At 43.5% G+C, this 22,895-nt stretch overlaps 1 protein-coding gene across 1 annotated transcript in view; it reads right to left on the bottom strand.

Annotated features, from left to right (window-relative positions):
* Window positions 1-22,895, bottom strand: part of FAT2 (FAT atypical cadherin 2) — a 76,793-nt gene that overhangs the window by 5,396 nt on the left and 48,502 nt on the right. The window contains exons 14-20 of the mRNA XM_056847555.1: window positions 21,999-22,213; window positions 19,467-19,604; window positions 18,475-18,618; window positions 17,784-17,981; window positions 16,080-16,893; window positions 14,327-14,472; window positions 3,139-3,580 (exon numbers count right to left, since the gene is read on the bottom strand). Coding sequence (XP_056703533.1) covers window positions 3,139-3,580; window positions 14,327-14,472; window positions 16,080-16,893; window positions 17,784-17,981; window positions 18,475-18,618; window positions 19,467-19,604; window positions 21,999-22,213 — 2,097 coding nt within the window. The remainder of the gene's footprint in view (window positions 1-3,138; window positions 3,581-14,326; window positions 14,473-16,079; window positions 16,894-17,783; window positions 17,982-18,474; window positions 18,619-19,466; window positions 19,605-21,998; window positions 22,214-22,895) is intronic.

Here is a 22,895-nt window from a genome sequence, read left to right as displayed (position 1 = left end):
AAGGGAGATTTCACCAGTTACAATAATATGGAAGAAAAAGAATTTCCGGTCCTGAAGACTTAAAACGCCCAGCATATGATCAGCCCCATGGCTGATCTGGTCAGTCACCAGTTGTCTAGGACATCCTGACTGTGCCTTCCACATTAACCCAAGTGACAGCCTACAGGCATTTTTGCAGAAGCACACATAAATGCATGTTCCCAGGGTACACTGTATGATGCATACATGCGCACAGTCTTCAAGGTCATGCACTTATGCTACCTGTCCCTGTTAAAATTTTATATTTGAACAAGTTCTCCTGTATTACAAGGGCTGCTGCTGCTGACTGGCATTCTGCCCCTTTTGTTATGAGTTGAAGGAAAGCAGAGTTTGGGCTTTCTACTTTTCAAGCTGCTCAGCTCCTGTCAGGGCTTGCAACTCAGCAGCCGGCCCCTGGGCAGAAATAACAAAGGAATACATGCCTATAAGAGGAGGTTCAAAGGGCTGCTTGGTACATATCTCCCATCACCACACACTGGTATCAAAGCCACCTTTACACATCCCTCGACCCCATCCCCACCCTCAGGAGAAGGAAAGGGGAAGTTTCTGCAACCCCGGAAGCATCTCGTACAGACTTTGTGCTGTCTCCTCTCATATGCCACATCCATCCACAGACTTCAGAGTAGAATGCCAGTGGGAGAGGATGTGTGTCGTTCTTGTGAAAGTCCAGTACAGGTGTTTTCCCCACTAAGACAGGTGTGTGCATTGTCCCTGTCACTGCACAGCTCAGCAATACTGCCCAGCAGCATCAGAGCTTCCAGATGGGGGCTTTCACAGTTTTACGAGTGAAAATTAAAAAATCAGTTAAAATGAATCAATTAATTCACAAAGGCTGTATAAGTGAATATAAGCAAGAATTTCTATGGGCATAATGAAAGCTGTTTTGTACAGATGGTCCTCATCCAGAGGCTGTTGGAGAGCCAACTCCCTGTTAAATAGATGCCCAGGAACCCCATCCATAGTTTTGCACACAAAAAAGAAACTGATTTTGAGATAGGAGAAAGCCAGTGGTTGTAACACTGGCTAACTCCTAAAGTTATCATTCATTCCAAATGTGCTGTTTTCCACATCTTGCTAGTAAAAATCCTTTCACCAGAGTCATCACTGCCTCTGGTATTATAGTACTGAGTGCTGTTACTGTAGCCTGTACCCAATACAGGGACCAGCAACGGGGGAAAAGCATGCCGGACCATATCTTTCTTATAGAGACTCTGGCAGCATCTCAACGAGAGAACTTTTGGGCTGAACAGGTGGCAGAAATGCAGGAATGGAAAAAGACAGGATGCAGACTCCAAAAACCTCTGGTCAATGCATACCAGAGGTGAAGAGAAAGACATCCTTTTGTTTTACATTTCAAGGATTGCAAGTCCAGAGTGGCAAACAGGTTTCTTGACAGGAAAGGCCATTTGACACCTTGAAGGCGACAGGAGGACATCAGCTCAGCCTGTTCTCATAGCCCCTCACCATCTTGGCTCTTATACAATGACCTACGTTTGTCAGATAAAATAATCAAACCCCTTTTGTATCTCATCTGCAAATGCCATTCTGGACAGAGCAATTATTTGCCACAATTATCTGCCAGGAAAAGTCATTGTGTCAAGAATTATACCTTGTTAAATCAATCACCCTTCTTGCATCATCAAAGTTCCTCAGATGCCCTTTTACTCCTAGGCTGGTTTCACTATCCTATGACAAATTGCACTCCAAAGTTTGTGACGACGATAGGTTCTTAATTCCTCACTTGCACCCATCAAAGGACAGCCCCTGCATCCACCAACAGGCATCCCAAATTTACACCATTGGTCCAGTGGGATTTCAACAGCTAGCTTCACACCCAGTTTGACCAATGGGTCAACTCAGGGGCATAAGATGGGCTGGGCAAGCCCCCCCTCATTTTGTAGATGGCCCTCAAAACCATCTTCCACACTAACATGGACACACTGGGATCTTCTTCAAGACTAAGTAGATTTGCTTTCTTCTTCCCCTATCCTGCTTCCAGCTGTCCTAGTTTTCACAGATAGCTGGCTTACTCCCCTGTCCCCCCTCCCCCGAAGGTAACATTTTCTCTGGGAGAAATACACTTAGGTATCTGGTTTCAAATTACTATGGTTGACAGGACTGTACTGGCTTTCATGTCTTTTTATATTGATTTCCCCATGTTTCACTCAGGTTTACCCCAGTGTCTTTTGCTTAATCTGTACATATTTTTATTTTGTTAGATTTATACCCCGCTCTCTTTCCCGACCAAGGCCGGAAAAGGGGATGCCCTTATGGTGGCAGATTGGGCACAGGGACTGATTTGGGTAACAGTGCCCCCTTGGCACTTCCAACTTCCTTATCATTTAAGCACTCTGTCCCATTGTGACAGCTTGCCTTCCAAAATCCTCATATGGCAAAACACAGCTGATTGATGTAGAAGAAGAAGAGTTGGTTTTTATATGCCGACTTTCTCTACCACTTAAGGAAGAATCAAACCGGCTTACAATCACCTTCCCTTCCCCTCCCCACAACAGACTCCCTGTGAGGTAGATGAGGCTGAGAGAGTGTGACCAGTCCAAGGTCACCAAGCTAGCTTCGCAAGTAGGAGTAGGGAAACAAATCCAGTTCACCAAATTAGCCTCCGCCGCTCATGTGGAGGAGCGGGGAATCAAACCCGGTTCTCCAGTCCACTGCTCCAAACCACCTAACTTTAGATCCTTTAGAGCTCCAAACTTTGGACTCTTCTTCTGTTCAAGTTCAGAAGGCTGTCTACACCATCCTACCAATCACATACATCCCTGCCATCCAAATCTTCCTTGCCACGGGCTACAACCATTACCTATTCCACGCCCTTCTCCCTTTGGGTGCATACACTGTGCCATTGGTTCCTGCACTAGCAGGGAAGACTTCAAAGGAGAACATGTGCATAAAATACACACAAACACAACATGAAAAACCAAGCAGCAGCTGCTTATAACGTGTGTCTAACTTCATATTTCACTAGCAGGACATGCTTGCACAGGACTTCTGTGAAGTCTCTTTGCCTTCAAGTGTGACGAACGCTGGCAATTCCCCTCGCCTGACCCCCTTCCCCTTTGTTTCTGTGAAAACAGCACCTACCTCCGCTTTGCTTCTCAGCGCACAGCCCGTCGTTGAGGCAGGGGTTGTTGCGACAGGCCCCAGTTTGGGAGCAGCACTGCCGAACGCCTGCCTCTTCAACGACCCCTCTGGACCTCTTTTCCTTCGGCAGAACGACCAGCTCTCTTCCGTCAAGCGTGATGGCATCCAGGCAGCCTCTGAACCCATTGGTGACCTTCTGGGCCTGATGATGCTGAACAAACCCCCCAATGAGCAGATCTCTCCTGGAATGGGAACTGCGGCAGGCCTCTGGCAGCTGTAGAGACGCGTTTCCCGAGCTGTCAACAAGCAGGCGGATGGAATTGCCTTTCACCTCCAGATGGACCGAGTGCCAAACTCTGTCACTCACAAAACGGTTGGATGAAAGGTTCCCACTGAAACCGTTCCGACATATGTACACAAGGTGAGGGATTCCATTGATAAGCTGCAAAAGATATCAGAAGAGCCAAAATAAGAAAATCTGCCTCCAACTCTCGTTCTCTTTAGAAAAGAAAAAGAAAAAAGAATAGACAAATCTAAACATTTAACCATGTGATTTTTAGGCTCTCAGCAGATTTTCCGATTGGCCAAGACATAAAGGTCTTGATTTGAAACCTTCATTAGAATGGAGTGCATGGTTTACGAGAAACAATGCAGCAAACCATGTAACACATACATTTCAGCACTAGGACTGCCAGGTCCCTCTTCGTCACCAATGGGAGGTTTTGGGAGTGGGGCTTAAGGAGAGCAGGGTTTGGGGAGGGGAGGGACTTCAATGCCATAGAGTCCAATTGCCAAAGCGGCCATTTTATCCAGGGGAACTGATCTCTATATTCTGGAGATCAGTTGTAATCGCAGGAGATCTCTAGCTAGTACCTGGAGGTTGGCAATCCTGTTCAGCACTGACTATGCATTTTGGTTCCAACTATGGTCGCTAATCTCCAGATGGGGTTTGGAGTTTTCCTGGGATTACAACTGATTTCCAGAATATATACATCAGTTCCCCTGGATAAAATGGCAGCTTTTTAGGGTGGATGTTATTGGCATCATACTCTGCTGAACTCCTTCCACACCAAACACTCCATCCTCCCCAGGCTCTGCCCCCAAATCTCTAGGAATTTCCCAACCCAGAAATAACAGTCCTAATTTCAATTATTTCAGGTAGATTTAGGCCTTTTGCTGGATTTCACTTAAATTTAAATTTATTGATTAAAATTGGCTTTTCCCAATGCATTACAAATGTCACCACAAACATTTTTTGTTTTAAAGAGACCAAAATACCCAACCCTAGCTGCTTATCTCATCAACAAATGCCAACTCAAACTGAAAGGCCCCAACTACATATGCAAAACACTTAAGCCCTTTTCAGACAATACTATTCACATACTGGGAGCCTGCAAACCATGATCTCCCTGATACATATGATTGCCATGGTGTCTGAAAGGGACAATGTATGGGTTCTGCACATGCATACAGCCTCTGTACACGCTACATGAGATCCTGGTTTTTCAGAGTTCTTGTTTGCATGCACCAAAGCCAATAATCCATGCACTGCATCTTTAAGAAAACACGGGGACCACTTGTATCAGTATCAGACGTCTTGTGTCAGACTTGCCTCAAGTATTTTTTGTTGTTGTTAGTTCTGCAATGGTCCTTAGTGCTGTAATAAAACTTTTCCCTCTGTACTTGTGCTCTAGAGCATAAAGCTGTACTGCAGTGAATACAGTCTCACCTGTGCATCTGTCCGTTTCATCCATGCATTACGCTATAACCTCCTGGCTAGGCTGGGTGAGAGCTAGGAGCATCCACACTCCTCTCATGCACACAGAGCCCAACCAGTATCCCAGGTCACTGGTAATAATAATAATAATAAATTTTATTTGTGGCTAATACGCCAGATAAATGGGCCACTGGTAAATGGGGGAAGGGCAAATCTGCTTGGGTGGTGGCGACCCAAAATACCCGATGGGAAGGGGGAAAGAAGTGGGAAGTCTCTGCATACACACATGCACATACACATGCCCCCTGTCCATAGGATTGCCAGGTCCCTCTTCTCCACTGGCGGGAGTTTGAGCCTCAGGAGGGCGGGGTTTGGGGAGGGGAGGGACTTCAATGCCATAGAATCCAATTGCCAAAGCGGCCATTTTCTCCAGGTGAACTGATCTCTATCGGCTGGAGATCAGTTGTTATAGTAGATCTCCAACTAGTACTTGGAGGTTGGCAACCCTACCTGTCCACTGTAACACTTGCCAGATGTGCCTTGGCTTTTCCAGCTAGAAATGTGGTGTCATGACATTAGGGTTGCCAGGTCCTTCTTCGCCACCGGCGGGAGGTTTTTAGGGCGGAGCCTGAGGAGGGCATGGTTTGGAGAAGAGAGGGACTTCAATGCCATAGAGTCCAATTGCCAAAGCAGCCATTTTCTCCAGGTGAACTGATCTCTATCGGCTGGAGATCAGTTGAAATAGCAGATCTCCTGCTACTACCTGGAGGTTGGCAACCCTACATGACATCCTATGTGCTGCCTGGTGGCCTGCCGGCACTTTGGCACTCGCTGAATAATGCACTTTCAATCCACTTTCAATGCACATTAGTGATTGTTTGAAGTGGATTTTGCCATTTCACAAATTAAAATTCAGTTGCAAAGTGCATTAAAGTGGATTAGAAGCGCATTATTGGCCTCTGATCCACAGATCTTAGGTTATTCCATTGAAATCCAGGACATTTTTTGACTGCTGGACGCAAGTGAATGCTTGTCTGCCAAAACTTTCTGCGCAATCTTAGCCATGGATTTGTTCTCGCTATTTTGTTAATGCTATGGATGTTGTCTATTTGCTCTTTTGTTGGCATTAGGAAAGAGTGCTGACAGAATCCAGGCTGGGAATGGCAGCTGGCAGTCTTACATGGGGAGAGTCACTAGAGAAGGGAGGAGGGAAAGGCATAGAAAAGACCTACTGTAACAACCAGCTATTTATCAGCATGATAGAAACATAGCCAAGCTTGTTCACGTAGCCTTGAGCTTAATCCAAAGCCTGCAGCATAAAGCATTGTGAGCGAAACAATAGGATCACTGAGCTTCTAAGAAGTAACCCACAGACTTCATTGTGTCAGGGAAGTAGCAGCAAGCAGTTGGTTGCCAGAGACTGATCTTATCAAATGTTGTGGTTTAGTGACAGGTTGAAGGTGGGTTAGGAGGAACCAGGCAACTGCAGCTGTAGGTAGACCTCAAGACAAAATTCTAGGTCTTTCCTTTTCCCTAACAGGCACCTGTGAATAAGGACAAGTCTACCTTTTCATGAACTGGGGATTATATAAAGCAAAGATTTTATTAAAGAGCAAAAGGAATTATTGTTTGCTGGATGTGATGAGAATGATTATTGTAGGGGAAATATATTAAGGTCAAGGAAACGACTGGGAGGGAAGGCAGCACGGAATAGCCCAATCTTGTCAGATCTCGGAATTTAAGCAGGGTTGCTACTTGGAAGGGAAACCACCAAGACTCTGCAGAGGAAGGCAATGGCAAAACACCTCTGCTTCTCACTTGCCTTGCTGGGGTCACCATAAGTCAGCTGCGACCTGATGGCACTTTACACAAACAAATGATTACTTCCTCAATGCTTCATATTTGGAAGAAAAAAAGTCCATAGCAATGAAACGCTTCTGAATAAATCTATGACAAATACATGTGAAATCCTCTAAGAAGTATACAGATAAATGGGTGACATATTGTCATACAATTAGGAATCAGCAAATATATGCTCATTACTAGCTATCATGAGGGATTTATGATAAATTTTGCAACATATTCTGGAAGAACATTTTTAAAAAGAAGGTGGGAGGCCTTGGCAAGAATTTATCAATAGCTCCAGTATTCTCCAAATGGAACAAGTTAGGGCTCAGATCTCAAGAAACTATGAGAAAATTATGATAAACAGTTGTGTAATCTTTTTCATTCTTTTAATAGGTTCTATTTCAGAATTTTTCCAATGAGAAGGAAGGAAAGGGAAATATAGAAAAAGGTGACATGAAAGCGGCAATTCTTAGAATAATTTATGTTCTTTGGTCAGCACATGAGAAGAACCAAAAGAACCAATTGAAGGATTCTCCAGTTCTCTGTCATTGCCACAGTGAATGCAGAGGAATTTGCATTAGTAATGGAGTGTCTATATGGAATTTTTTGTGTACTTTCTGCCTGCATTTTCCCCATGCTGCACCATGCTATTGTGCTACAGAATTATAATGTTATCACAATCTACTGTCACAGTCTTCTAGTTCCACTGAACATTTTTATTTGTACAAAAAGTCTCTAGCCCTTGTTGTTGCAGAGACATAAGGGGAAAGATGTGCATCTGTAACAAACGTTAGATATTTACTTTTAAAAGCGGAAAGCTGAAAATTCAAACAGACTAGTAGATCATGACAATAGATTAGTATAGAAAAACAAGAGGGCTGCACCAGTCACCAAGATGAAAGAAAGCAAGGCAAAATACCAATTAAAATTTATTGCATGGAAAAAGTCAATTTTTAGTTTCCATTCAATGAGTTTTCATTTTCCCACCACCACTGGCATTTTGGCCTTGCCTTCTTTGATCACTAGATCATTATAACCAGTGTGAAAGTACCAGTGTGGCATAACAGTTAGAGTATTGGACTAGGATCTGGGAAACCACAGTTTGAACCCCCACACTGCCATGGCAGCTTGCTGGGTGATCCTAAGCCAGTCACACACTCTCAGCCTAAAGTACAACACAGAGTTTTGTGAGGATAAAATGGAAGAGAGGAGAACAATGCTGCCAAATACCCTCAAGTGGGGGAAAGGTGAAAGCAGTCACAGGGGGCCGAAGCAAAGGAAATGATGCTGATGTGGATGAACCCATCAAAAAATGGGAAAGATCAGTTTGGGAAAGATCAGAACAAGGCAGAAGAAACCCCAGAAGACAATGAGGCAATGACAAGTTAAACCAAAAATATCTGCCCTGATTTGTATGTTAAACCAGAGCAAAACCTACATGAAGAAGCAACTCCAAATATTTAATTTGTAGAACAATATGGGTGCTACAGCTGGAGCAGTATGGAGCACATGTATTTAACAGGAACAGGATGAAAAGAACCCACATGTTTGGTCCTATACAATTGCATAGCAATGACTGTTTGTTGGCTTGTGATCTCAACTGAAGGTGCTGGCAAACATTGGCCTTTTATTCATGGTTAGGGTTGCCAACCTCCAGGCAGTAGAGGGAGATCTCCTGCTATTACAATTGATCTCCAGCCAATAGAGAATAGTTCACCTGGTGAAAATGGCCACTTTGGCAATTGTACTTTCATAGCACTGAAGTCCCCCCCCTCCCCAGACCCTGCCCTCCTCAGGCTGGGTGGCAAAGAGGGACCTGGCAACCCTACGCATGGCTGTCTCCCTCACGGTCACCCGTGATTATGTATGCATTTTCCAACCTTCAGAGGTCACCTTGCTATCCCCACACATTTTCCCCAGTGGGTGTCTGAATTTACTCTTCTCTATTTAAGGATTGATGGACTCACATTTTAGCTGTACCTGAAGAAGTGAGCTGTGACTCACGAAAGCTCATACCCTACCAGAAATTTTGTTAGTCTTTGAGGTGCTACTGGACTCTTGCTCTTTTCTACTGCTGTGTGTGTAAAGTGCCGTCAAGTCGCAACCGACATATGGCGACCCCTTTTTTGGGGGGTTTTCATGGCAAGAGACTAACAGAGGTGGTTTGCCAGTGCCTTCCTCCGCACAGCAACCCTGGTATTCCTTGGTGGTCTCCCATCCAAATACTAACCAGGGCCGACCTACGGACAGACTAATACGGCTACCCATCATGATCCATCTATCTATGGGTTAATGTACTTCATTTACTCACTAGCTAGTTTTGAGAAAAATAACAGTTTTATAAATGACCATGTTGCTGAACTTAATTTATGGCACAAAACCAAGCTGTTGAACTCAAAATGAAAATACTTAAACTAACAAGTTACAAGCTCTCATTTCTCCACCGAGTCCCATTAAAATCAATGAAGGACCAGCAAATAAAAAGGAAACTATGTCTGCAGGGTGATGTTCTTCCCCCTCTGCCAAGACAGTAGAGGCGTACACACCTTTGAATTCCACATAGATTCCAAAAGCACAGCCAATAAACAGGAAGATATCAGATCAAGATATTCCTGCTTCTGGCAAATTGCACTGAGTGATGAAACTCATAAAGGGAAGCATCAACACAGAGGTTCACATGTTTGTGCTTGACTGGTCTCCTTCTCCCTCTTCCCAATCTGGTAACCTGCACATGGTTGCTCATGAGGGACTCAGTATTGTAAAATGACCTTGAGAAAGACAAACTCAATGAAATCACAGATCATTTTAAATACCTTCTTGCCTGACAGATGACATTTTTCAAATGTATATGATCACCAATGGATTATATCTCAGTCTCCTGGAATGAGACCATCCCACAATGACATAATCTTTAGGGTTGCCAACTTCCAGGTACTAGCTGGAGATCTCCTGCTATTACAACTGAATTCCTGCAGACAGAGATCAGTTCACCTGGAGAAAATGGCCGTTTTGGCAATTGGATTCTATGGCATTAGAGTCCCTCCCCTCCCCAAACCCCACCATCCTCAGGCTCTGCCCCAAAAACTTCCCACCGATGGCAAGGAGGGACCTGGCAACTCTAATAATCTTGCCTTATCCTTCTGTGAGAAAACTAGACATTGCCCTTGGTTAGGAAGTCAATAGATACAACACAGAATTACACAATTCTAAGTTCATTGAAGTAACTTTGCATAGGATAGCACTATAGGTTGGGGAATAGCACATACTTTATATTTAAAAAGTTTGAATGATTCAATTCTGATTAGACACATACCTTATGCTGAGGAGTTAGAGGCAGTCAGTGTGATACTACAAGAGAGCTTTGATGCCTGTCTGTATTCATGATGATTGTGGGTTTGTTTTTTAAATGGTTTAAATGGTTTATTTATTTATTTAACAAACCTTAAACTGGTCTCAGTGCTAAACACCAAAATACACAGAATTTGTATAAACATTTGAACTACTGTTAATGGAAATCCATAATATAAGTAATGAAAAATTAGGATTAGAAATAGAGTCAGCTAGAAACAGAGTCAGTTAAATACTGAGCTAGTTCTAGCAGACCTCTGGTCAGATGCTGTAATCTCACCAGTGCATCACAGTACGCTTGAACTATCAAGTCTACCTAGAGTTGCCAACCTCCAGGTACTAAGCAAAAAACAAAACAAAACAGCACATGGGCTCAATCAATTACCAAATATAATTCCACCATAAATGCATACAACAAATACAAAACTTACAACCAATACAATTATACACACAACTACTTAACGGCACCTAAATGAGTGAAACAACCTGGGGGAAACACACCCCATCTCGCAAACCACAATGCAGGAGAAAATTTCTCGGTGCATCAGCATCTTAAGCAGTCACTCTACCCCCATGACACTGAACCCCACGAAAGGTTCTAATTCCTTGTTGTGATTAGAACAAAAATTGCAATTCATAGACTATCAAACAAATTGAATTTACAAAACTGAATAATATAGAGTAAAAGAAGTACAAAATTCAATAAAAATTTAGATGCTTAAAATGGAAAAGAATGCAGAGGTACATAGCTAATTAATATCAAGTAGAACGAAAGCAGTATATTATTAAAATTGGAATGCTTAATAATAGCAAAAGCTTGGTAAAATAAGTCAATCGGAAAGAACATACATTAAGTATATAGATAAATACAGTACACAGAATACACATTCCCAATTTCCTCGGCTACTGTCTAGACTTCAGCGATCTTTGTCTTATATTCATTGCTAACCAAGCAAATCTGGCCACGCTAGCAGATAGGTTAACTATTGTGTCCAATAGGAGGAGCACTAGATGTTGTTTTCTCAGAGATCTGGGGCAGCCCACTAATAATGGAATCAATGGACCTGTGCGGATATGATCATATAATTTACACTCAAATAACACATGTTCGGTGGTTTCAAGAGCATCCTGTTTGCATATGCATCTACATGCTTCTAATGGGTGTTTATTATATATCCCATCTATGAACTTGGCAGGGCGTTATGCTGAAGAAGCATAAAGGCTCTGCAATATTCAGGATTTGTAATATTGGACAGATATAACATAGCCCTACTCCAGATAAGCAGATCCTTTCTAAATAGAGGATTCAGAATCTTATTTACGTCATGTTGCCTCTCTACCTCAGCTACTCTGTTCTTAAGAAGCTCCTTTGCCTTCTCATAGGTCATTGTTAAAAGAAATTGACAGGAAAGCCCATAATAACCCAACTTCTTATTGAGTGCCGTTTGCCAGGATGCTTTGAATGAATGTGTTAGTATCAGGGTTATTAGCCCCTTTTTTTGATATTGCAGTTTCACCCCAAAAATAAATGTGATGACCCAAAGTCTGGCCTGAACTGTGATCATCCCAGATTCAATTCTTAGTGCCGCGTTTGAAATAATATTAGGCACCTGGAAAATCACAATTCCTCGGAGACCAAAATAATGTTACAGCTGACTTTATTTGACTAACGTCATTCAAAGCCTGCTTTTGTTGCTGAGATTCGAGAAGGATTACAAAATATAAAAACAGCGCAGTGAATGAGAGGAACAGATATAGGCTGGCGCTGAGCAATTTTGAGAACGCTACCCACTAATAAACAACAGCATCTGTCTGCAGAGTCTCCAGTTTAAAAGATAAGGTGTAGAAAGCAATTGACAGATATGCAAGACACAGACAGCAAAAACAATAGGATACTGTTAGCATAGCTAAGGGTGAAGCTAAACATTATGTATAATCCTGTAATTCTTCGTGTTGGGATGGCACATATATGATTCAGCTGCTGAACTACAATTTGAAGCCGAAGACCAGCGTAGCAGCAGAGGGGGCTCTTAAGCCTTATTTCCTCATAGTGTTTCCCCTTCTTTCCAAGCTGCTTCTCCCGCCCCGGTTGCAGAAGCCCCTCTCTCCTCATGCCAATCTTCCACTTCAAACTGTGGCTTCAGCAACTTCATTGTGTAAGGGGAAAAAAAAAACTCCTCCAAAGGAGTCATGCAACATGGAGTTTTGCCCCTAACTGCACAAACAATCTATAGCGCTTAATACAGGCAATTAATAAACACATTAATTCCAGACTGTCATCGGTCTCCCTGAATAATTCAATTAGTTCTGTGCTGTGGTTATTTGTCTTCGCAAAATAATCTTAAGCACGAGATACTTAATGGCTCTTAAGCGCTAGATAGATAGAAGGTAATCCTGTGATTGCCTTCTCCCTTTTGTGTCATCATAGAACATTCAGTACATCCAAACAGACGCTAGTTATGGCATGTTCTTTTTTTCATTGAATGAGGTGTAGGAGAGCACAGTGTTGAAATGTATTCCAGCTTCATTGGCACAATATACCGCAAAGAGGGTACAAGCTTTGACAGCTGTGGGACAGGATAAGGAGATACTGTGCAGCCGCAGGAGCTTCTTGAAATCCTTGGCACAATACAATTGTGTTTGTTTCTCCTGCCCCAAATGAAAGTAAGGGAATACTTACTAGTGTGTGTCACATTTCCCAGGTTGGCATCTGTTAGATTACTCTCTCCCAACTTGCAAATGCAGGCAGCAAGCAGGCGAGTGAGAGGCAACCTCACTCCAGAAGCCGGGGGGGAATATATTTTGCCTGAGGGGAACCCACCGTCCCCAGTAGGGATCCCTTGTTGCTCCCCAACTCTCTCTTAAGAGCTTGGTGGGGGCACAACCACCGTGGTGGGAGGCGAGGAGGACTAGGAGCTGCTGGAACTACTGACCCAGCTCCTTGAGCCAGGTGAGTGGATTAGGGGGAGGTGCTGCTCCCCCTTCAGCCAAGGCAGCAGTGCTGTGGGTGGGTTTTGGACCCAAAGCCTACACAAGCCCCCTGCCACTGCCATGTCAACTGGGCAGGTGGAGGCGGCAGAGGCAGCGCTGGCCAGCCCACTGGGAGAGTTGAGGAAGGCAGGCTGGCTGGTGCCGGCATTGGAACCGGTGGCTGAGGGGCTGAAGGAAGCATGTCAGGTCGAACAGTGGAGAGGAGCAGGGCAAAGCAGCTGGGCAGGCAGAGTGTCAGAAGCAGCACCAGTGAAAAGGGAGGGCACCCAGTGTGGAGGGGAAGATGGCTGGTCAGTAAGTAAGGGTGCCACAGCCACTGGGATTCCTCCTCCCCTGTGAGTATCTCATGGATCTTGGATTGTAAATATATAAAGTGGTGGTGCAGATGGTGTGAAATCTGGTTGACCTACTTTAGATCTTGTGTACTAAAGGTCACTCTAGCATGCATGAGAAGAAGAAGAAGAAGAAGAGTTGGTTTTTATATGCTGACTTTGGCGGTTACCGCACTTGTATTCCCACCGTTGTATTAAGAGTTTGAAAACATTATAAAAAATACTGCTCGGACTTTGTTTGGCCCCTTTAGCTGTGAAGATGTCTTCCAACCATTTATAAGCCGAGGTATCCAAAAACCCTTTTAAAGCGATGTTTTTTATAACATTTTCAAACTCTTAATACATCGCTGGGAATACAAAGTGCGGTAACCCCCTTTCTCTACCACTTAAGGAAGAATCAAACTGGCTTACAATCACCTTCTCCTCCCCACAACAGACACCCTGTGAGGTAGGTGGGGCTGAGAGAGCTCTAAGAGCTGTGACTAGCCCAACGTCACCCAGTAGGCTTCATGTGTAGGAGTGGGGAAACCAACCCAGTTCACCAGGTTAGTGTCCACCACTCATGTGGAGGAGTGGGGAATCAAACCTGTTTCTCCACCACTCCAAACCACCACTCCAAACCAGCCCACCACTCCAAACCACTTAACCACTACATCACACTCCTGGTGCAAGATATTTTGATCCAATAAATCTTACCTTCTAAGAAACAAGTATGTATCAAGATCAGTGATGGCAACTAGTCATAACTGATGTTCTTTCCTGTGTGGCCAGGCTGAGAGGAGCTTACCTTGATAGGCAGAGTTGCATCTTTTCTTTTCTTTTTTGCAGATGCATAGGAACTCCACATTTAATGTAAAGGTCAGTTCTTGTTGCTTCTTTGTATTGTATTTTGCTTAATGTACCAAACCATTCTGAGCAATAAAAAAAAACAGAAATGAATTATGACTCTTACCTGCAGAATAGCACTGTTGGTTCCATTGGTGATGAGAAGTATGGCTTGGAGCTGGTGAGTTTGCAAGAGGAACTGCATTTGCCAATCCCTTCTGCCTTGATGGTGGTACCAGATGTAGCTGTGTCCGCTAAACCTCAAAGCTGTGCCTGAAAATGCAAACAAAGAAAGCTGTCTTCTGAAGAACAAACAACATCTGCTGCTGTCACAACGATGTGCTTCACTCTTCTAAAATCTTATAGAGAGCAGGTTCTACTGCTTCACTTCCTAAAGGTGCAGCTTCACAGAGATTTCAGTGCACCTTCAAATGTGGCGGTACATACAAAGGGTGCCAGACCTGCACTGCTTCCCTGCGGCTCCCTTGTAACTTAGACCATAGATTCATAGGCCTTTGAAGCCTGAACTTTCAGAATGGATAGTTCTGGGGAGGAATATCATCTTCCTTAAGGGACCCTTCCTGGCTACTTTCCACGCTTTTTGTTTACTGCTAAAGTTCTACACTGGTTGCATGGAAAGCTACTGAAGGCACATCTTAATTGAGCGTAGAAATCTGCTGTACAAATCGTGGTTCCCCAACAGACACGGCAGCTCAGCCTTGTCCAGATTACCAGCAACTCAAGTTCTACTCTGGATCTCTGCCAGTGTCCCTTTATTTTTTCTATTCCTTGATATACCCTGATCAATCTTAATTTTAAAAAAAAGGTAAAGGTCCCCTGTGCAAGCACCAGGTCATTCCTGACCCATGGGATGACGTCACATCCTGATGTTTACTAGGCAGACTTTGTTTACGGGGTGGTTTGCCAGTGCCTTCCCCAGTCATCTTCCCTTTACTCCAGCAAGCTGGGCGCTCATTTTACCGACCTCGGAAGGATGGAAGGCTGAGTCAACCTTGAGCCGGCTACCTGAAACCAACTTCCTTTGGGATTGAACTCAGGTCGTGAGCAGAGCTTGGACTGCAGTACTGCAGCTTACCACTCTGCACCACGGGGCTCTTATCTTAATTAGACAGCCTCATATTCAACACACGTCTCTCTGTTCTTCCTAAAAGAAAAAAGAATCTTCACATGATATCTTTTTAATTTTTCTTTGTCAGAAGTCGAATATAGAATATTTTCAAACTCTAGTTAATCTCATCTGGATGCAGAAGTAAAGCACAAAACTTTCGATTAAACTTCATATGAATACTGGAAAAATTCTATTAAATATCCCTAAATGACTTTCTGCACATCTGAAAAGTTATACTTTTTATTATTAATGACTTAGTTGATTGGATTTATCAGTCAAATAGATATCAGGTATTATACACTCAGCCTTGGAAATAGCAGTTGAACTGCTTGAATCTGGCCATTTTCAAAATTACAGTAAGCCCTAATATGTCTGCTCTTTATTACACAGGAAATACCTTAATTTCTTTGCTCTTGAGTAGTTCATGAATAGCTGACATGATAGTTCCTGTGAACTCTCTTTTGAAATGAGTACCATAATGGCCCAGATACAACTAAGGTGCCCAAGGGGCACAACCCTTCTGACATCAGCACAGAACTACTACTCTCTTTAATGAGAAGTGAAAATTTGGATTGATTTTGTAGTGCCTTCCTGGAAGGTGGGGTGGGGGCTCAGAATTAATAGAAAGAAGTGATCATCGGGGGGTGAGGGAGGAAATCCTGGGCATTCCATGAAACGAAAAACTCCAATAGGAAGCTTGGCTTTTTTTAAAAAAAAGTAGAACAAAGAAAATGATGATGAAATTTCTCACCGTTGCAAGAACATATTTGTTCCAAGCTATGCCGAGGAGTGAGAACACTAAGACGGGCAGTACTGTATGTGTATACCATGCCAGGGTCAAGCTGAATTGTCTCTCTGCAGGCCCGCTGAATAGTACAGTCTGCCCCATGGCATGGCACATGAGTCATCTTCTTGATCTGCAGCCCTACCACCTGGCCCATCTCTTCAAGGGACTGAGAAATCCTCTTGGCCAGTAAGCTGGGCTTATAAAAGGAATGATGAGGTTCCCCAATAGCCAGCAGGAGGTCCACGCCGTTAGAAGAAGCACCTGAAGGTTGTAAACTAGCCATGTGGATGTTTTGTCGCCTGGTTTCTAGAACGCTTCCCAGGAATCTCTGCAGGTTGCGCCAGTGGTCGCCTATAAACTCCTCAGGGGAGAGGTGGCGGAAGTGTAGCACCACAGCTTCATCCAAAGCTTTCTGGCTGAAAGACCACACATGGATGTGGACGCTGGTTGTAACGGCGAAGGTCCCATCACTGACGGTCACATTAAGAGTATAGTGGCCATGAGGAAGACTTTGGACTGCAATTATCTTGCCATCCGTAGATCCCACCGCAAAGTGTTGCTTTTCTCGCCCTTCGGACACCAATGCGTATTGCAGGGTGTCCTGGGGATCTCGATCTGTGGCGTGAATTTTGCCAAGAACTCCACCTCTGAAAGCTTTCTCGTTAGTCGTGATGAAAATCTCCAGAGGGAGTGCCGAAGGTGGATATCTGCTCTGCTGAGTCACCTGGATGCTTACAAATGCAGATGAAGAGAGAGGAGGAACTCCACTGTCTGTGACCTGGTGGAGATAATACAGCCAACCATTAAAAACCCTGCACAAATCTGCATCAGGCTCTACTCTCATCTTGTACTTTGGTTGCATGGTGTGTGTTTTTTCTTATCCAGGCTTCAAGATATTAAACAAGTACATGCTTTTGCTGATCTATCTGCAGTCTGCACAAAGCTATGCTTCCAGTGGATATGCATGCACACATTTATGCACACTCTGGATTTTCACAGCCAGCAGGTTCTCAGCAGAGAAAAAGTGGTGGGCAGAGGAGTATGGATTTTTTTAAAATTAGGCTTGAAAACTCTGTTGCTTGCTTTGCTCCCCATCACTCCAAAAAGCCATTTTATGCTGAAAATAGCTCTGCTTCACTGGAGTGTGCCCTTCTTGGTAAAGGTAGAATGAATGAAAAGTTGTAGACTGAAGAGTTTTAACCATTCAGAAACACAACTCAGGTCCAGATTCAATGTGATGCTTGGCAATGACAAAAAAAGTATCTGTGTGGCATTCCATACACCTGATGACTGATTTGAAGTGGGCCATCTTGCCTGTGCAGGCAGCTTTTAGTATACCAGCATAGTCTCTGCCTAGGTCACATGAATCCTGGCATGATAATGCTGCAAGTACAGGCAAGACAGCTGAGTTTAAACGAGACACTGGATGCATGAATGCCTCATGGATCATGTTTGTGTACACACCCAGCATCACACTTATACTGGGTCCTAATAAGAGAACTGGTATCATATCTGTGAAGGACAAAATGGGGATGGCTTGCTTCAACTGACTGTTAGATTTTAATTGCTCTGAAATACCTCTGTAGATTAGTTCTAGTTCCTGTGGCTTCCATTATTATTGCAATCCAGATTCAGTATATTTGAAGTAACCTGAAGAAAGAGATCTACCTGGACTTGTAACAGGTACTGTTCTTTTACTCTTCTATTCAGGACAGATGATGTCACCAATAGTCCATCCTGGTTGATCTGGAATGCCTTTCCTTCATTTCCTTCTATGATCTGGAAAGAGTATGGTGGCCCATTCTCTGGGGAGTCTCTGTCACTCATGACCAGCTCCAGGATGTTTGTGCCCACAGGGGAATTCTCCTGAAATGTTCAAGAAAAGGTTGGGGAAAGGACACCGATAGGGTAACTATGTATGGAACTGCTTATTTGGTTGATAGGACAGAAAAGAAACCGAATGAACAAGGTAAAACTAACAAAATATTTGGATGTTGGTTCACGGTTTATTGCTTTAGCCATCAAAAAGTTAAAAGTTTTTAGAAGTATGAGCGTGCTGAAACAAACCAGAGTGTTGTTTTAGTAATTCTGTCACATGTTTCTGTCATGAGACATCCATTGACCAGATGTAGGTATCACAGAACAGTTAAAACTGCACATCCAGGTTATCTTTAGGACCATGCAGCAAGTTCTGAAAGACCACATTTCCGGGACCCACCAAATTGATTTCTTATTATAGCTAAGCTTTGGCTGCCTCTTAGCTTTTAGGCAGCCCTCAGGATTGCAGATGGCAACTCTCAGGATTCTCAGTTAAATAGACTGATCAGGTAGGATTGCTCTGTTTTGGTTGGTATTTTACCTGTACTGCCACACTGTAATTGAGCTGAAAGAACCTAGGTGGGTTATCGTTGACATCAGACACACGAATGAGCACAGTGGTGTCACTGAAAAGAGGTGTCTGTCCATTGTCCATGGCTTGAATTTTCAGAGCGTAGCTGGATATCTAGAAAACATAGCACATGTCCGTTAGTCCAATGTCCATTAGCCCAAATAGTAAAGATTAAATTAAATCTCAGTTTGGGCATCCTTCCTGCTCATGCCTTGTACTTCATTGATCTCATGAAGACTATAAAAGCCAATCAGATGTTAACTGGTTCTGTAATTCCACCAAACAGAAGGTGCGTGCTCCATTTGTTAACACACAGGTCTGTTGACTCTAGAGGAATCTAGAGGTTTTATTGTGCAGATAGCTGGAAGACTGCAGATAAAATTATTTTATTGACATTTCTCCTTGTATGTATCTGACTCGCACACAGAATTAAAAAATATTGGATAATAAATTAAGAAACCTGCATTATCTGTATTCTGACAAGTAGAAATCAGGTTTATCAGAAGGTGGAATGAAGGTAGTTGGAGTGTGTGAGACGCTGAGGTGTATGTACCTAACGTGTGACTGTTCTAAAGTATCAAAAATGAAATCACAACTAAATGTGTGTCCCATCCATTTAAACCCACTGCCATCCTATTTGCAGATCAACCCCTGCTGCCTCTTTGGAGTAGCATTCAGTGTCTAGGGGATTTCTATGTCTCATGAACCATTCTTTTTGACTGTAATATTATATCCTCGTTCAAAACATGATAGAGAGATTTATTTATTGATTTTTCATATTTCTAACCCGCCCTCCCCGGTCAAGGCACCAAAAGGGATATTTCCTACTTCGCCTCCGAAATATAACTTCCTGGTACAAGTAACCTCTCTTCAAGGCACAAGTAACTTCCCTTCAAGGCGCAAGTAACCTCCCTTCAAGGTGCAAGTAACCTCTCCCCTTCCTTGCTGAATGTGTCACTCACCTCTTCCCTATCCAGGGTCTGGGCAACATAGATCTCTCCACTTTTGAGGTCAATGACAAAACAGGCCAGTGAATTGCCATCCACAATAGAATATGTGATCTGGTTGTTCATTACACCATCTCTGTCATCAGCTAAAACCTGTTGAGGTAAAGGGAGCTGTATTATCAACACACGCATCCTTTCATGGGAAGGAAGTGCTATATAACCTGCGAGACTTTGGCTATAAGAAGCAAAGAAAAGGACATATTCACTTTGTGTAATTAATTAAACTACTTCTTGCAGAGAAGTATAAAAAAGAAAGATAATTACGTATTCTTCTCCAGAAGTATCTATTCTAGAAAGAAGCACAGCCCTTCTAGGACTCCACTGCAATTGAGGGGAGACAACATAATTAAATTAGTCCCAGTGCCAAGAAATTCCTTGCTTGTGGAAAGCTAGTATGTTGGGGAAAGAGTACATGTCTAACCCTTTCCCTGAAAATAGAGAAAATGTGCTAGTTTCTAGGGGTGCACACCATTTTTGGGGGGTATTTTTCAGATTTGGATCGATCAAACCTGGAATTTTTGTAAAAAACCAGAAAACCCGGATTTTTGAAAATATTTGGATTTGATAGACTCAAACCTGAAAAATACTGAAAAATCCGGATCTGTCAGATCTGACAGTAATCTAGCCCGTGCCACTTCTCCAGAGTCCAGGGCCAAAGTGGCCCGAATAATACCGAAAAACTTCCACTTTTTTTTGGTGCTCTTTATTGCTGCCTTTTTTCATATCGGTAAAAAAAACTCCGAAAAATATCGTAAAGGTATGTTTTTGATTTTTTTAAAATTTTGGGATACCGATATGCATACCCCCTACTAGTTTCATATTTTGTTTACATGTATTAAAATATGTGGAAATGCATTCACATTAACCCAGTAACCCATGCTATTCCCCCCTCCCCGGACACACCTATTTAGTAGCAGAGGTAATGATGGGTGAACTCAAACATATATGATTTGGAATTGAGCTCACAGTTAAGGTAGACATTAGGGAATGCTTCTAAAACAGTATGCTGCATAAGCCTCTGTATTAGCCCTGCCAAAACTGTCTCCTGTGAGCCACTGAAATTCTTTACCTGGTGGCTATAGAGTTCTAGAGGAAGGAAAGTGATCATTGCTTCATGGGAAGGGCTGTAGCTCAGTGGGAGACTGCATGCTTTGCCGACTGAGAGTCCTCCTTTTAATCTCTGGCAGATCCTGGAGAGCTATTGCCAATGAGGGTATGCTGAGCTAAAGATGTCAGTTTCGTATAGCACATATTAGTCCATCTAGCTCAGTATTATCTCCTTCATTAGGCAGCAGCTCACAAAAGCTGCACTTTACTGAGTTTGGTGGACTAATGGGGCCGGACCTCAGTAAAAGACAGCTTCACATGTTCCTATGTCAGGCCATTGGCCCATCAGTAGGGTTACTCTGCTCAGTAGGGTTACTCTGACTTACAGCAGTTATTTGAGGACTCAGACAAAATAAAAATAATAATCCAGTTATCTGCCACCTGTGATTTTCAGCTGGAGAGGTCCGGTATTGAACCTGGGCCTTTCTGCTTGCAAAGCAGGTCCTTTATCACTGAGCTGGAACACCCTTCTCCTGCATCAATGACTTTGCCATTGCATCTGTATAATGTCAATTCTCATTCCAGCCTCACCTGGGTTTAAAAGATGTGGGGGACTGATCTGACTCTTAATGCTACTCTGTTACTATTCTAATTTCTGCTTTGAAATGTTTTTCTGCTGGACTTCTAGTGATCAATTTCTTGCACTAACAGTCCATTCCTAAGAAATGGGCTGAAAGTGTACAGGAGGCAGCGTGACCCTGTCACCAGCATTAAGTGCTCTCTTATTCTGTGATAAGAGGCACTTATGCTGGTGGTGGGGGCAGTTCCATCAGCGCCTGGGTGCCGTAGAGCTGCATGCCTCTCCCCTGACACCTAGTCTCTCCAGGACCTAAATCTCTGAAGAGAAATGCGGCACCAGTGTGTGTGTGGGGGCATTCCCGAGGCAGGAGCTGATGGTAGCCTCTCCAGCCCGGGAACTCCCCTTCCTGCAACAGCGTTGCTATGCCAGGTTTTTCCTGGCGCAGCCTCACTGTTCTTCATAGGGAAAAATGCCCCATTTCCCTAAAAAACCTTCTAAAAAGGCTTTTTTAAGCCTTTCGGTGGCTGGGGAACCTATTTGGATGTGCCACAGTGGTGCCTCAGCCATGCCATCCTCAGCTGCCGAAAGGCTCAGGAATGAGCTGTAATGATATAATGTCTCTCAGCAAACATGCTTTAATGAATGCTTTTTGCACTGCCACTACCATTCTCCCACCTGTGTTCTGCATCGAACTCTAAATGGGACAAAGGCTGTCTTTTGACGATACTCATAGACACTGTCCAATACAATTATCTTTTAGAGGGACTTGTGGACACCCCTGATACACACAATAATAATGGCAGAGACAAAACTGTGGCCCCGGCCTGGTAGGCAATAATGGAATTGCAGGTACGTCTTACCATAAGGATCATTTCACCGATGGCGACATCCTCACGGACGTCAACAATGTAAAGATCTTGGCTGAACTCTGGCACGTGATCATTTATGTCTGTGATGTTGAGCACAACCATGGTGATGTCGCTGAGAGAACTAGAGCCTTTTCTTACACCCTCAATAGACAAGTAATATTCATGGCTAACTTCAAAATCCAGACTCCCATTGACAAATAATATTCCTGCATACACATATGTACAACAAAGACAGAAAACATTCTGAGCACGCATCCATAAGAACTGAGGGGAATAACTGCCTATCTCAAGGGCAGTAAAAGTGTTAAAGCAACATATACAGTCAAAAATTATCAACAAGGCCAACAGTATTTAAGGGTTTTTAAATTAGAAAAATAGAAACTTAAAGCCATTAAGAGCTTTACTCTTTCGGTGCTTGTGGTATAAAACAACCCCTCTTGGTTCTTACAGAATTCATCAAGAGATGTATGTAAGAAAAAGACTTGGTAAATGAAATACAGGAAGTGGCAGGACACTGTAACAGAACAAGTTATAAATGAGGACCTGCAAAGAACTTGTGAGAGTAGCCATCTCACCCAATGGCAGTGCCACCATTCCCTCCATCATGGTGGGTACTGTGGTTGGAGGTGACTCCTCTTCTGTTGGCATGGCGGGAGGTGGTTCCTCTTGCTCCACAAGCAGCCTCCACAAGAGGATTATGAGGAAAGGCAGTGATGATGGGGTTGGCAGTGTTGGTGGTTCCTCCTCCTCCAGCACCCAGTGACACTGCCACCACCTCCCCCACCCACAGTTACACTGCCTCAGAGACTGCTGAGGAGAGGCAGCAATGGTGGGACAGCTATGGTTTTGTGCAAGTGCAGAGAGGTTTCTTTAAGGAAGATTAACCCT

Source organism: Euleptes europaea, chromosome 1 (assembly GCF_029931775.1).
Source record: "Euleptes europaea isolate rEulEur1 chromosome 1, rEulEur1.hap1, whole genome shotgun sequence".
Lineage (NCBI taxonomy): Eukaryota > Metazoa > Chordata > Lepidosauria > Squamata > Sphaerodactylidae > Euleptes > Euleptes europaea.
This window is presented reverse-complemented; position numbering and strand designations above follow the sequence as displayed.